Source organism: Cynoglossus semilaevis, chromosome 18 (genome assembly GCF_000523025.1).
Source record: "Cynoglossus semilaevis isolate Cse_v1.0 chromosome 18, Cse_v1.0, whole genome shotgun sequence".
NCBI classification, from domain to species: Eukaryota; Metazoa; Chordata; class Actinopteri; order Pleuronectiformes; family Cynoglossidae; genus Cynoglossus; species Cynoglossus semilaevis.
In genome coordinates, this window is record NC_024324.1 from 9,266,301 (window position 1) to 9,282,031 (window position 15,731).

Below are 15,731 nucleotides of genomic sequence, written 5' to 3' on the forward strand. Positions count from 1 at the left end.
GAATTGTATGACTGTCATTATTTTCTCTGCAGTTTATTCCTTTGTGCAACAGAACATTTATTGCCATATCCTGTGAAAGTGCTTTTGTTTTTCGAAATATTTTTTTTCGTCAGTTACCGAACCTTCCCCGAAAAGTTTCAAGTGCTCACGCGAAAGGATCACGTGAGCACAAGAGATTATTTCCTGTTTACTGTATTGAGCAGCTGCGCTGTTCTGCTTAAAAGCCGTATTTACACGGTTATTATTTGAGAATAATTGTATCCTTTTACATGTTAAATATGTGCGCGTTGCTGCAGTTGTCAGCGAGATACTGGGGGAAAAAAACCCGTTGAAAACGATGACGTTGGTTGGCATATGTGAGGAAAATCACACGTCTCTTACATGCATAATATGGCAAGTGGTTGGCATGGCAACCAGAGTCAGGTGTACTTACACGTGTGTGAGGTTTGGTAATTCATGAAATTTAACGCGCATGAAATCAGCTATTTGTAACCGCCGCGAAAGCGTGTCAGACTTTCTTTCGTCTAAGATAAAAAAATTACCTCGCTTCTTTATCATTTATTTTTATTATAGTGTTTATGTGCGCATGCGTGATACTGTATTCCAATTTAGACATTTACTGTATGTGTGTTTAGCGTTGAAAATGTAACACCAACAGTATGTTAGCGTCATGACGTAAAAATTAGTGCATTAAGGCGTAAGTGATGCATAATTAACGAGTATTTCTTTTTTCAGATGCACAGGCGTGTGCTGAGGGTCTGTGTGGGGGGAGGGGACCCCTCTGTGTGTATGTGTGTGGATGGCGTGGGCTTCTCTCCTCCACACCGCACAGCAGCAGCAGCATCATCATCATCACCACTCGCTTCAGAGCAACAGCCTCGTACGCATCATCATCTCCATCCTCCTCCTCTTCTTCATCCTCATCATCACCAACTCCAGGCTGGAGAGGCAGCACACACTCGCGCACCAACGCAGGAAATAAGGTAAGATTGAAATTAACCCTTTACCAAAGAAGATGGATTATGTTTTTTTCTTTTTCTTTTGTTTTGTTTTGTTTTTGTTGTCTTTTTCATTTGGTTGGATGGAGACGTCAAAATGAGGAAGAAGATGTGATGGGCGTGTTCTTCTCCATCACAGCAATTAGTATAATTCCTGTGAATCGCGTTTTTAATCTAATCCAAGTCGTGACAAGATTTAACTGAGCGTGATTTGTTGGAACGAGCACAGGCGTCCGGAAACAGACGAGCAGTCTTTCGGCTATTTATCGTCAGGTTAGTATTATAATCGGGTTTATTTGGTATGCTGTGGAAACTGGCCTCTTAGCGACGAGGCCTTTTTTTTTTTTACTACCTCCCCTGGAGAGACAAGTCCGCTCGTGTTTAACCCTGCATCATTCAGTTTCTGCATAAATGCTGCTCGTGCAGCAAAAACCAACTCCCTGTCGTCAAATCCGAATGTGCGAAAACACTGATATTTGTGAATAATCCTTTGGCCGGAGGGCAGGGGGCTGTTTACCGTGGATGATGTTGGTGCTGATGATATCTTCAGGTGTCCACATCAGCCGTCACCTCACTTTAACGGATAAAAAACCTTCTTAATGAGCCTTTTTAAGTGCAGGAGAAGATGCTGATGTTGATGATAGTGACGATGGCTGTCTGACCTGCTTGGCCTTGTAAAGAAGTGGTAACCTGATGCTGATTGATTTTTGAATGAGGGTTGAAAAAAAATACTACAGTTTTTTTAGACGGGGTGTGGAGGGAGGGTAGATAGAGGGGGTGGGGGGCAGGGGGAGACCAGGGAGCAGTAATTTCCCTCCTCCTGCTCCTCAAGCCTTCCTCTCCTTCACCACTGACAGGGCTGCTACTGCTGGGCTGTGTGATGGCTGCAGAGATGCTGTCAGCTTGACAATGGAACATGAGATGAAATGTGTGTGAAGGTCTTCAGTCAGTGACGCAGGTCATTGTATGTATGTATGTGTGTGTTGAAGACCTTTAAATATTGTCAGTTCTGTGAAACCTCGGTTCAGTACTACGGCCCATAATATTGTAGTAAAATGTTGCAAATGATGTCAGCCCTGGAAAGACAGCACAGCACGTCACATTCATAAATTAGCACCTTCTCACAAACCTCTGCAAAGTGAATTGTCAAAGAAAGGAACTAAGAAATATTAATAAGAAGAAATTATTTATTTTCTTTCTGGACAGATGTCAGGCTAGGCTTCCATATCTTTGGTCAAGTAGAGCATGTCGTAATTGGGTTTGTTTTGTTCGTGCCAAATAAATTAACTGTCTTCCTGGATTACTTGTTATGAATTTGTATTACTTCTCAACAAATATAAAGTAGAGAAAGTGATTTTCATGCATTGTGTTTTCCCTTAAAGGCAGAAAGAGTTGTTAAACAACTGACGTGAGGTTTGCTTGTGTTGTTGTGTTCTGTGTAATCGGAAAATAACGAATAAATGTGGCAAGGTAATCAAAAAGATTCAAAATTAACATCAAACACTGTAATAAAACTAAAATGCTGCAAAAAAACGTTAGTCAAATATTGCTAAACATTAGCTGAAGTTTGTGTCGGAATTCCTCCATTGTGTCCGATTCATGCTACACCCATGGTAACTAGGTAAAATTCCATAAATTTTGAGGCGTTAAAAAAAATAAGTGCTAAAGATATCATCAAGTAGATAACGAGAGAACTGTTAGATTTTAAGCAATTAAACACACATGCTGGTACAGTCATTAAAAAGCAATAACAACAATAACAGTGATGGTAATATAAGAAAACGTCCTTCCACCTAAAGTCTTAAATTCTGTCCTAATATTCTACGTGCTAGAGAAAAAAGTCATTAGCTCGTTGTTCAGTCTGTCTTTGATACAAGTCACTAATGGCTCTAAGAGTTGTTGGTGATTTATTGTGGTTCATATCTGAAGTGTAGACTCTAATCTATTTTTTTTCCAGCCCTCAGTGCAGCTCTAACCATTTCAGTGCTGCAGGCAAAAACTATATTTTGTTGCTCATTTTTCTCTCCTTATAATACAATATTAATAACGTGTTGAAAGTCAAAACATTTTGCTGTGGGGGAGAAGTATTGATATGGGAATAGCTACATAAAAATCAAGGCAGATTACAACGGCTGTTACTGCTATCATGACCACATCATAATAATTTATAAACCTTTTTATAAAGCAAGGAATTATCCCAAATGATATATATATATATATTTTCTTTTCTTTTCTTTTCTTTTGCATTGACTTAATGGGGTAATTGTTGGTTTTGTGCAAATGTTGACGTTTTGTATCTGCTGCGATAATTATAAATTCAAGGAGTGTCAAACCTCCATCAATATGTTTATATTGTTGAAACACCAATGCAGGTCATTGTCTATTGTTATCTATATTGACAATTACAACAGTAAAGAGAACTGAGGCTAATCTTCATCCAGCTGCTTCATTTCCGGGGCCCTGCGGTGACATCGAGCCGTTGTTAACAATATTGTTTCTGCCATTTCATCCCCGGACAATACTGGTAGAACCTGTGTGGGTGTGTGTGTAAATCAAACATCTCTATAATCCAATTATAGGCTCATATTGTTGTAGACCTTCTGCTTGGTAACTGAGAGTGATCACAGGTCTGTCGGGGTCTGCCCACATGTTCACATGTGACAGCGGTCCCGACCAGGCCTGGTGTTTCTGTCTTGACCAGCATCGGCAAATAATGTTGTCATACTGACTGTGAAGGATGTGTGGCTGTGCAGACGTGATGGTTGAGGTCTTTGTAATAGAATATGACAGGAATCATCTGGTTTATTACTGGTGATGTGTATCTGTGGTTGGTTAACAACTTCTTTAAACATACACACTGACAGCCATTCCCCCTACTTGTACATTTACAGTTAGTTACCTGATTGAAATCTAAAGATAAACCTCTGACATCATAATTATTTAAAAATAAAAACCCAGAAATTATCAATCCAGGAAGATCTTGGTAAAATGAGCGATAAAAAAAAAGTCAGTTCATTAAGAAACAGGCAAAACATTTTGTAATTAAACAGCTAAAGTCTGTAAAAAAGCCAGTAGAAAAGACAACTAAACATTAACCTGTAACTTGCCATGTGCTATCATCAAATATATATATAGAAATATATTGTAACATTAAGCTAAAAATAAACAAAAGCTTCTATTGGATGAACTAATTTGTGGAACATTGTGTTAGAGACCAAGGTCAGACTGGTGACCACTGGGACCCTGTTGTTCGACTGCACCATAATCTCAGTGACACACTGACACAGTGTATCAGTACAGAGACATGTATACTGTATGTGTTGATCAGCAGCCAACTGTACATGTCAGTGCGGTATTAATGGGTAATGTGACTCCACAGCAGAGGCAGGTGCATCACTTTCTGTTCTCTTCTCAATTTCATGCCTCATTTATTTCAGTACACATCACTGTTACATCACTAATCATTCAGGTTGTTTTTTTTTTCATTAAAGGAGATTTAAGGTTCTATTTCATTAATCCATGACGTGAAACGTGTTGTTTTCCTCACTATTGATCACGTGGTGAATTCTAAAGCCAATGTTTACTTTGAGGACTCGACATTCATTCCGTGCTGGCTCGAACTGACGTGATGAAGAGTTGTTGACGTGCCGTGTCTGATCAGGAGAGCAGACTGGCAGTGAAGATAGTTAACTGTGATGTTCTTTTATCTTCACCTCATGTCTGATCTTCTGGATCACCGTTTCAGTCACGGTGAAGTTGCGTCAGGGTGATTTAGCTCTTCGACGCTTCTGCAGGAAGCAAGTAGCATCCATTAGAAAATACACTGATTGTTTGAGGCCCTAGTGTCTGAACTCATTAACTGCAGCCTGTATGTGACTCAGCCCATAGACCATGCCAAGTGTGATATTGAATAAGCTGCTTGTGGGAACAGAACAGGCATCGTCTAAGGCCATGGTTATTATAAAGAAAATAGAACCGAATAACTGGCAGGAATGGAGTTGACAGTGTGCAGAAATATAATGTGTCAAACCTTGTCATTATGTCTGCCTCCAGCTTAAATTTCCACTGTCTGAAAAATATTTTTTTTCCTAGCTTTGTTGACAGTTTGCCTTTCAGTGATGTTGTTTTGTGTCCCACTGTAGCGTTGTCTACCTCTTTATGGTTGTTTCCCATCCGTCCAGTTGCGATGGGTTTGTATGTGGCAGCTTTGCTTCTGTCCAGTGTTGTTTTATAGCTGTTTTGTGCATCTTTGTAGACTGCCTACCCCCTCCTGCGTGTGCATGTGTGGGTTTTCCTCCCACACACTTTCCTCTCACTGTTCAAAAACTGAGCCAGTGCAGCGAGACCGAGGCTGGCTTAATGAGGGCTGGGATTTCATGCAGCTTTCCAAACAGTTCTCAAAGGAAAGGCAGTAAAGAATCAATCAATGGACAGATAAATGAATGGTTGAAGGTGTAAATACTAATTCTGATGTAAATGTTAGCAGATCTTTTACATTCCACACGGCTACTTCCCTTTATATCCCACTAAGTATTTCTCTTTACCTCCCACACTGCGGTCTGAAACTGTATTCTATGGTCGACTTCACTGTAGAACTCTGCTTTTTCTTCTCCAGACCTACAGAGAGCCCGTTGTCTGTCAAGCAACCTTCAAATACCTGAGGTGTATCCTGAACAATCTGTTCAGGTGGGCTCCTCAGTCGACCCCCGACCACCGTTGCCTCATCTGAACCCCTTAACAAAATGGAAGAGAACTACCAAAACCGGACTGCCTTCATAAAAGGTGCCAAAGACATTGCCAAAGAAGTGAAGCGCCAAGCGTCCAAGAAGGTCGGCCGCTCGGTGGACCGGGTGAGCGACGAGTACAGCATGCGCTCCTACAGCCGTTTCGAGCAGGACGATGACGACGATTACCCAGTGCAGGGAAGTCAAGATGGAGGTTACTACCGCGGAGACAGCCAGGCTGCCAACGACGACGAGGGAGGTCACAGTGACTCCACGGAGGGTCACGACGAGGATGACGAGATCTATGAAGGCGAGTACCAGGGAATCCCCAGGGCTGAGTCAGGCAAAGATAGCCTGGCGGGAGGGCAAGGATCCATGGGGGCCGGTGCTCAGCAGTTCAGAGATATCGGAGTGTCCGAGGCTGAGAGGAGGAAGGACCAGGAGGAGCTGGCTCAACAGTACGAGACCATTCTGCAGGAATGTGGTCACGGGAAGTTCCAGTGGTGCCTGTACTTCGTACTGGGACTGGCACTGATGGCAGACGGTGTGGAGATCTTTGTGGTGGGCTTCGTCCTTCCCAGTGCTGAAAAGGACATGTGTCTGTCTGAACCTAACAAGAGCATGCTGGGTAAGAGTCCTCTACAAGTGACAGTAAGCCTGAAGTGGGATATATTTGACAAAGAAGATAGAGTGGCATTTGTTGATTTAAAAAAAAACGTACTTAGCACTCTCGTCTATCTCTAACTCTATGAACCAGTGAAAAGATCATCTCTGTTCATGTTGTAGATGGTGTTTAAAAATCTAACCAAATGTTACCTCTGTGGACAAAAAGCTACTAATGTGACGAGACTTAGGAAGTGTCTTTTTAACGACCGTTCTGTAAGACAAGCCCTCAGTGCTGCCATCAAACAGCAGTAGTTTATACAGTTTTGTTAGAAAACAGAAAAGAAAAGAAACAAAACCACTGATAAATTCTTGCTCTTCTCCGCCCTCAGGTCTGATTGTATATTTTGGGATGATGGTCGGGGCTTTCCTCTGGGGGGCTCTGGCAGATCGGATAGGCCGTCGACAGTCTCTTCTCATCTCGCTCTCCATCAACAGCGTATTCTCCTTCTTCTCTTCCTTCGTCCAGGGCTACAGCACCTTCCTGTTTTGCCGCCTCCTCTCAGGCGTTGGGTAATTGCAAAAACTATTTTCTGTTTTGATCTGGGTCGTTAGACTTGAGTGTAATTCGTCAGATGTTCATTTGCAGTGAATGCTGGTTTTCATTAGCAAGTCAGAGAAAAACAAGAATAATCCACAAACACACAGATATTATTGCAATTATCCATCCATCCATTAGTTACTGCCTGTTCCTTTTAATGCATTTATGTTAATACAAATGATCAACACTGATAATTTCCATACAAAAGACCTTTTATAAGTGATGAGTGAAATGAAGCTGAAAATGATCATCTGTATCTTCTAGCAGAAGTGAAATGATAATGAAGGATTATTAATTAAAGATGTATAATTTGTTGGTGTCTTCTCTGAGCTATAAATCTCTAAATCTGCACCCCTGAAGTTTAGAGAACGTTTTGACATCTTAGTTAATAACCTTTTCCATGAGCTTCTGTAAATTTTTAACACAAACCAATAAAAACACAACATCACAAATGTGAAAAGTCGAATACTTCATCCTAATGCTTTAAGTATCCTGAATTTATTGAGTAATACTTTCTGTCATGAAACAAAATTAAGTTAACGTTAATCTGATATACCCTGGTTGGTTTCCTCTCTTCCAGGATTGGTGGATCAATTCCCATCGTGTTTTCCTACTATTCTGAGTTTTTGTCTCAGGAGAAACGTGGTGAGCACCTCAGCTGGCTCTGCATGTTCTGGATGATCGGGGGGATCTACGCCTCGGCCATGGCCTGGGCCATTATACCCCATTATGGTAAGCACCTGGAATAATGGCAGGATTTGGTGAGTTTCTCGTTTAGTCACAAACTACTCTTATCATAGCTGAAAGCTCAGTTTGTAAACCAAGCCTGATATAGATGAAAGTTAGTAAAAAAAATCATCATTGCAGTAGCTAAGGGATTGATTAAAAATAATCTGTGTATTATATTTCATTTTTTTTCCATTCTTGTCTTGCCCGTCTGTGGGAGTTACTGCTGCATCGTGTGAGCTGATTTATATTCATTGATTTGTTTTTGTATCCTAAGGTTGGAGTTTCCAGATGGGTTCAGCATATCAGTTCCACAGCTGGCGTGTGTTTGTGTTAGTGTGTGCCTTTCCCTCAGTGGCCGCCATCGCCGCCCTCAACGCCGTGCCTGAGAGCCCACGCTTCTACCTGGAGGTTAGAGTCGATCCCCACTCGGCAGCGATAACTAACATGATTCTTAAAGTCAAATAACAAATTACTTCCTCAATATCTTTTCCTGTAAATAAAGGTGAGGCAAAGTGTGACCTTTTCCCTTGTTTTTCCCTGTGACAGAACGGCAAACACGACGAAGGCTGGATGATTCTGAAGCAGGTTCACGACACAAACATGCGAGCTAAAGGCTACCCAGAGAGGGTGTTCTCTGTGAGTAACAGAGCAGATCAGTTACAGAATGGAGGTTTTGTTGCCCTGTAACAGATACACAAACACACAGTTTTCCTTTAGAGTGTATTTCATAAAAATCTGCAGCCGCATTTCATTTTTTTTCTCTCTGATGAAAAAAAACAAAACAAAACCCACACAACATCAGTCCTGCCTTTGAAACACCTATGTCTTTGATCCAAGGTCACCTCCATCAAAACGGTGAAGCCGGTGGATGAGTTGGTGGACACTGGCACCGACACTCCAGTTTGGCAACGTTACAGACTGAAGATTATGAGCCTCTCCCAACAGGTGAGAACAACGTGAGAGAATATAAGTCACACATCCGTCAACCAGCTGTGTGTCCTCACAACGTGAGAGAATATAAGTCACACATACGTCAACCAGCTGTGTTTGGAGCTCGTCTGAGTAAATGGATGTTTTTATAGTCATGCAGCTGCTTTGGGGTAAAAAAAAAACTTGCAGAAAACACCTGCAGCCAATTTGAGATGCAAGAAATTCTCCTGAGATCAGTGAAACCTGCAGTGTTACAGTTAGTACATCTTCACATTTGTCTCAGATAGGTTTTTAACATGATGTTTTTTTATTTATTTTATTTGTTTTGTACATTTTTGTAGTGTCATTTCTGTGCAGTTGTAATCTGACATAATAATCTGCTGCTTGTTTTCCTTCTGGGCGTTCTGCTGCACCATCTGCTGTATACCTGCAGAAACTACGCCTAGGGCATAATGATAAAGAAGCACTGTAACACATGTTTTACATTTTCCTGCGAAACAATCCAGATACGCAAGAATATCCTGGCCTGCTTCAGCCCGGAGTACAAACGAACAACCTTCATGCTCATGGCCGTTTGGTTCACCATGTCTTTCAGGTAAATTCAAACACTTGGACATGGGATATTACTGGAGTTTACAGTCACTGTAAGAACCTCTTCTCATTTGTTATTCTTGCATTTGTAGCTACTATGGCCTGACGGTGTGGTTCCCCGACATGATCAAGTACATCCAGAAGCAGGAGTACGAGTCAAAGACGAAGACCTTCACCAAGGAGCGAGTGGAACACGTGACCTTTAACTTCACCCTGGAAAACCAAGTGCACCGTGAAGGATACTACTTTAATGATAAGTAGGTGTTGAGTGAGCTGCAGCTTTTAACAACTGCCATAACAACTAAATGAACAGTTGATTTTAAACAGTGCAGTTTTCTCTATGCTAGCAGCCTGAAGGTGAAGTACAGCAGGATATTTGTCATGTTTATACTGTAGTATCAAGACTCAGAGATTTCTTTTGTTCCCCAGGTTCCTCAACCTGAAGATGAAGTCCATGGTGTTTGAAGACTCTGTGTTTGAGGAGTGCTACTTTGAGGACATCACCTCCACACACACCTTCTTCAGAAACTGCACCTTCGTTGCCAGTTTGTTCTATAACACAGGTAAACATCTGTGAATGTCCATTAGCATCGCTGCGATGCTCCTAATCTAACCATTAATATTAAATATTTATCTTTCGGCAAAACCAGGGAACGATGCAGCGATAGAAGTCTCTCCTGACTGATTTCCTTCACATGCAGCGGCAAAACCAGGGAACGATGCAGCGATATGATTACTTTAGCGGTGTGATTATTTTGTTACAGCACAGCAAAATGTGACTTCTGCATTTAACTCACCACCTTAGTGAGCAGTGAATATAATTTCAAATATAATTTTCAAATATAATTTCATACGATCACAGCTAAATAGAAGAGGAAAGGTTGAGGGGCTGTTGCCGTGGCAACACTTTGACGCTGGTTATATATGGTTTACACTGCAGCAGAACAGTTACCATAGCAACATAAACAAATTCAGTGAGGACTTTAAATTAATTTAATTTTGTATGTTTCACGTGTGACTGTTTCTTTGATGAAATGCTTTTTTTTTATTATTCCTGTTTCATTGAAAGTATAGGATAACTGAATAGCCAGTTATGGCTAATAAACAATTCCTAAATTTGGTACACATGCATGAGGTCATCTCTAAATAGTAAGTCAAAAAACAAAAACAAAGAAAAAATAATATAAAAAGATTTTGACTGCATTTCTTCCCATGAGCCTTTGAGGCAGGTCAGAGGTCATTCTAGGTGAGACACCTGAGAGTCCGTCGGTCTTACTGTTCTTCTATGACTCCACCTCTAAAGCTTTGAAACATCTCAAACTTTTCTTCAACAAATTACAGCAGTCGAAAGTTCTCTAGAGCGAAACATAAATTATTCCTGATTAATGCATTTCACATTCAACTGATCGCTCAGCACTTTCTTTAATGCTTGACTGGCTTTTTTAAAATTGGGCTTTGGTTATTGGAAGTTTCCATTAGTGTCGTCAGTAATCCTGAGCGCACAGCGTTCAGAAACAGTAACAGGCAGACCAGACTCCGTCTGACCTCTCCTGATCAGCTCTGTCATTTCCTTGTATGTTTGAAAAAATCTGGGAGAACAAAAGTCATTGTACTGGAGTCTGTTTTAACGTGAAGTCTCTGCCTTAAAGGAATTTTGATTAAGAACAGATGGCGCTGGAGGAACCGTTGTGTTGTGTGCGGTTTCTCTGCACATGTGAAGGAGATGATTTCATCCCATCTTTTCCTCTTTTAGGGAAAATAATCATTTATGTGAGAGTGTGGGCCCGGTCTCAGTAGTAAGAGGGGAATGCAGTGAAAATCAGATGTTTTCAGTCAAAAATAGAAAAATGAAAAGGCTGTTATGGTTCAAGTAGCAATGATAGAAATACCAAATGTTAGTGTGCTACACAAAACAGAAGAGTTGAGATAAATAAGTTGCTCTTGTAGGTTTGCAGCTTGGATAAAATGTTGACACCATAAATATCTTAAGGATAAGAAGCAGTTATCTTTTAACTAGAACTACTTAAAAAAAAGTACATTGCAGCTTCCATAGTGTTTTCTGTTCAGTATTATTATTAAATTATTATATTATTACTATTTATTTTTTACATTTTACATTTTATTAAATTATTATATTATTACTATTTTTTTTTCAACATTACAGTGTTTACATTTACTTTTCTGTCTTTTTTTCCACCAGATTTATTCAAGTACAGGTTTGTCAACTGTAAACTGGTCAACAGCACGTTTCTCCACAACAAAGAGGGCTGTATACTGGACTTCAGCGACGACTTCAACAATGCCTACATGATTTACTTTGTCAACTTCCTCGGCACGTTGGCGGTGCTGCCTGGCAACATCGTCTCTGCTCTCCTCATGGACAAAATAGGACGTTTGAGGATGTTAGGTGAGGAACAGGTCAAAGGTGACGAACCCTCAGCCCTGACCACAGAAGCTGTTTCATTAACTCACTGCAAATCTCATTGTCGTCCCTGTCACAGCGGGATCCAGCGTCATTTCCTGTATCAGTTGTTTCTTCCTCATGTTTGGCAACAGTGAGTCAGGGATGATCGCCCTCTTGTGTCTGTTTGGTGGCATCAGCATTGCATCCTGGAACGCCCTGGATGTGATCACAGTGGAGCTCTATCCCTCTGACAAAAGGTAACTGTAAAGCACAGAACATTATTATTATTATTATTATTATTATTATTATTATTATTATTATTATAAAATAATTTAAATGCATTGCACCTGTTTTTACTATTAAAATTAAATTGGATGTTTTTAAAACTTTTGTTAACTGCTATATCTGATATAGAAACATTTTAAAATTCCTATGTGAAGCATAGAAACATTTGTTCAGATTCAGACACTGATGACAGATTAATTGGTTTAAATGTAAAGTATAGTTTCTAGGGACTGAAAAGATTGAGAGACACGTGGTTGTGCTATGTTTGTAAGTGTGTAAACTTAATATTTATGAAACAATGGCCATTACTTTGACTCATAAGTTCTGATAAAACATACATGAATTCTTTTTACAATCTTTTCCAGGACCACCGCCTTTGGCTTCTTAAACGCTCTCTGCAAAGTGGCCGCTGTCCTGGGCATCAGCATCTTCCAGTCATTTGTGGGCATCACCAAGGCCGTACCTATTTTATTTGCCGCTGGCGCCCTTGCAGCAGGTAGTTTCCTTGCAACCAAGTTGCCTGAAACGAGAGGCCAAGTGTTGCAGTAAGAAGAGGTGACCAGCAGTAGGCAGCAGAGTTACAGCTGGAGTATATTTGAAAAAAAAGAAAAGAAAAGCCAAACACTCTTGAGAGCTTCAGCTGCTGCCCATCACACGGACTGCCATCTCCACCGTAAGCCCAGAAACCCAGTCTTTCAAAAGTAAGGCAGACACACAGAGAATACAGATATGTCATGATATCACAACAACATCCTAGAAAAATCTGCATCCAACTGCTGTCAGGTTTTATTAGATCTTTAACAGAAGAGTCACATTGGTGAACGTGGTTGACGTGAAAATGTACTGTTAGGATAAAAACACCCAGAGATCTTCAGAGAGAAAAGCCATTCCTGGGGGAACAGGTAAAAAATATTTACGTGTGACGGTTGATTTTCTCCCTTCTGTTTTCTGACTCAGTCACTGGCTTTCAACACTGCCTTTTCATTTCCTGTGACCTTACAGGTAATCATTCAACTACCATTTCCTTTTGTGATTATGAAAAAGACCTCAAACGTTAATTTTCAGGGTAACTTTCTCTTAAAAGCAGCCGCTGCCACTTACTCAGAAATGCCAATTCCTTCACAGCTACATGAAAAAAAAAAAACTATAGAGACGTGTTTTAGTTTTTCTTTTTGTCCAGGTTATTTCTCTTCTGAAATTCATGATTACAAAAATTCACAATAGTTCTTCTGATTTCAGAAAAAAGAGATGTGTGATTCTTAGAGACATATATGAGACAGTGTGTGACTCATTCTATTAGTTTCAGATCGTTGCAGGTTGTTGTTGATCCAAGAGCTGAACAGCAGTTTTATATTTGTTGTCCATTTTTTATTAATCTATCTCAGCTGTGGTCTAGTGCTACTGCTGTCAACACCACTGGACCTCAAAGACTGATACAACATAAAAAAAATAATTTGGGCCAGTACATTAGTAGCCTCCAAAACAACAGCCCACATCTGGTATATTGAACGTAGGCCACAAATGTTCACTCAAATACAGAGAAATAGCAAAAAGCACTGCTTTACTTATTTCTCAGTACCTACATATCAGATGTGGGCAGCTATAGAATCCTAATGCGTTACATAATGTGAGACAAACGACCAGTTTTGGGGATTATTTTTAATTCTTTTCACAGCACTTTTGCCAATCTCTTTTTTTGTAACAAAGTGAGTCTGAATGCATTGATTTATACATTTTTCCTTTGTCAAGCACAAAATTTGCTTCTAAAAATCCCATACAACCCTTGGAAGTCTAATTATGATTTCATTGGCTTAGCAAGCACAAAAAGGACCTGAGCAGTCCAACCGATCAAAGAGTCAGGCACAGAAAAGTATAAATGAAATTACTAATTCAATTTAAATTTAAAGGGCTTGAATGGGTGCAGTCACTGCCATCATTTATCATGAAAAGTCAAATTATAAACTGTGCCCGTGCATAGCGCTATCAGCCTCTGTTATCATGGTAATTCAATCCAGACAGATTTCCTATGGTCAGTTTGGTGTGAAGTGGACCCAGTCACTCTGAAAAGTGAAGTTATTTTACACATATCAATACTACTTTGGTATTATTTCTCCAAAGGTGTACATCAATATGTGTGTTGACAATCAGTGAGTGACCGTGTTATTGTCATGTGATGCTCGAAAACATCCTTTGGATTTTGGTGTGTGTGTGTGTGTGTGTGTGTGTTTATCTGCTTCATCAGTTGCCCCTACCCTGAGCAGACAGATTAAGGTAATGGAAAAACATTAATGCTTAGCGTAAGATGTTCGTCTGCCCTCTCTTATTATGTGTGTGTGTGTGAAAGTTCAGTGGAAATGTTATAAACTTTAGGAAGTCCACTGTCCTACTTTTTTTAGTTTAGCTTAGTATAAAGACTGGGAGCAAGGCTAATTAGCTTACATAAAAAATATCACTGCCATAAAATATTAGCTTTTGGTTGTTGTTTTTTTGTTTTTGTTTTTTTTGTTTTATTTTAAACAAATTTAAAAATAATATGACCTTGAAAACAAAGAAACAAAGAAACAAAAAAACAACTAATCCTCTCAGTCCTTTGCTATGCTAACTACCTGGCAACTTAGGCATTAGGCATTATAATTATATTATTAGGCATTATATTATATATTAGGCATTATAAAGCTCAGGCATTAGCCTAGCGTACGAACAGATATTAAATAGTGAATGTGAGTGATTGTTTTATTGTGGTTATAGCTGAGAGGTTACACCAGCTGAACCAATGACTTCATTCACAAAATCAGTGTACACAAAGATGACAAATTGATATAAAACAGAGAGAAAACATTCATGTACAAATTAAACAAACAGCAGCCATTTTAGTTGGTCTCTCGCAGCCCTCTGAGCTACTACTGCCCAAAATGATGTTCCTTTTATCGTTGAATGTGAACTGGGAACGTTATACAAAATAATGGGAACTTTTTAAGGAGAATCTAAAACCGTACCTGTCCAAAACCACTACAACAATACTCTTGTATAAATCCCTGCTAATTGGATATTTGAGAACATAATGAACCATTGGACATAGTATTCTTATTAAGCATTCCTCAAAATGTCACCTTATTCAGTAACATCGTCACTCTGAGAATCGTTGCCGTGTTGTTGTTGGGTTTTTTTTGTTCTTCTTAATGTTGTGTGATTTTTATGTGAACAACTTCCATCAAGTTTTTTTTGCGTATGGGGTTGTGTGTAAATGTGTGTGTGTGTGTGTGTGTATGAATATAAACTGACTCTAAATAGTCTGTCACCTATTTTTCTACTTTTTCTGTTGCCGTACTTTCATCTCTGTGATGAATACAGCTCAGATAGGGACCACGGAAATATATTTAAACAGTTGTAAAAAGCTACAGACTGAGTTGGGTCTTCACACCTCGCTGTGCTGCGGGCTCCCTGGAAGAAGAAGAAGAAAAAATCCTAATGCAATATATGCAGTGTAGACTTTATTGTGCTGTTCTTTATTATTGACATTAGTGTTTTTTGCTGGTAAAAAAAAAAAAAATTGGTCTTTAAAATGAAACTCTCCCGAAAAAGTTTCAGAGATACTAAGCGGCTTGTTCCTCTGCTGTAGAACCACATTGTAGAAAGAACACAACCCAAAATGAAGACACGCCCCCCCAGACCCTTCTGTACTCAACCGATCGTGACGCATGTTTGTATCGTATTGTCTGACCTTTTGGACGTCCTGTATGCCAGCCGTTTATTTGTCTTAAGCAAGAACTTGTGTTCTCATTGTTGTATGATGACATAGATCTGTTGCTTGCAGTGATTGTTCTTAATCAAAGTGGGTGAAAACTTGGTCCAACTTGAGTATGTGT

General features: G+C 39.8%; 1 protein-coding gene across 3 annotated transcripts; it reads left to right on the forward strand.

The window, feature by feature from the left end:
- Nucleotides 1-76: 76 nt before the first annotated feature.
- On the forward strand, nt 77-15,450 carry LOC103394265 (synaptic vesicle glycoprotein 2A-like). Of its 3 annotated transcripts, none has more exons than XM_008331494.3 (13): nt 77-983; nt 5,614-6,350; nt 6,718-6,898; nt 7,507-7,658; nt 7,930-8,063; nt 8,202-8,291; nt 8,493-8,600; nt 9,092-9,180; nt 9,269-9,433; nt 9,606-9,739; nt 11,377-11,583; nt 11,678-11,837; nt 12,231-12,414. In XM_008331494.3, the coding sequence occupies exons 2-13, from the start codon at nt 5,741-5,743 to the stop codon at nt 12,412-12,414; spliced, it is 2,214 nt and encodes a 737-aa protein (XP_008329716.1). In that variant the 5' UTR covers nt 77-983; nt 5,614-5,740. The 3 variants fall into 3 exon arrangements, with proteins under 3 accessions (XP_008329716.1, XP_024920775.1, XP_024920774.1); XM_025065007.1 differs by lacking the exon at nt 77-983 and adding an exon at nt 1,010-1,271; XM_025065006.1 differs by lacking the exon at nt 77-983 and having other exon boundaries at nt 5,741-6,350; nt 12,231-15,450.
- Nucleotides 15,451-15,731: the final 281 nt, after the last annotated feature.

Bases quoted from the DNA above. Each gene is read 5' to 3' on its own strand.
- LOC103394265 (XM_008331494.3), top strand. From the start codon at position 5,741: ATGGAAGAGAACTACCAAAACCGGACTGCCTTCATAAAAGGTGCCAAA. The intron at 7,659-7,929 runs GTAAGCACCTGG...TTGTATCCTAAG, and splicing joins GGCCATTATACCCCATTATG to GTTGGAGTTTCCAGATGGGT. The intron at 8,064-8,201 runs GTTAGAGTCGAT...TCCCTGTGACAG, and splicing joins GCCCACGCTTCTACCTGGAG to AACGGCAAACACGACGAAGG.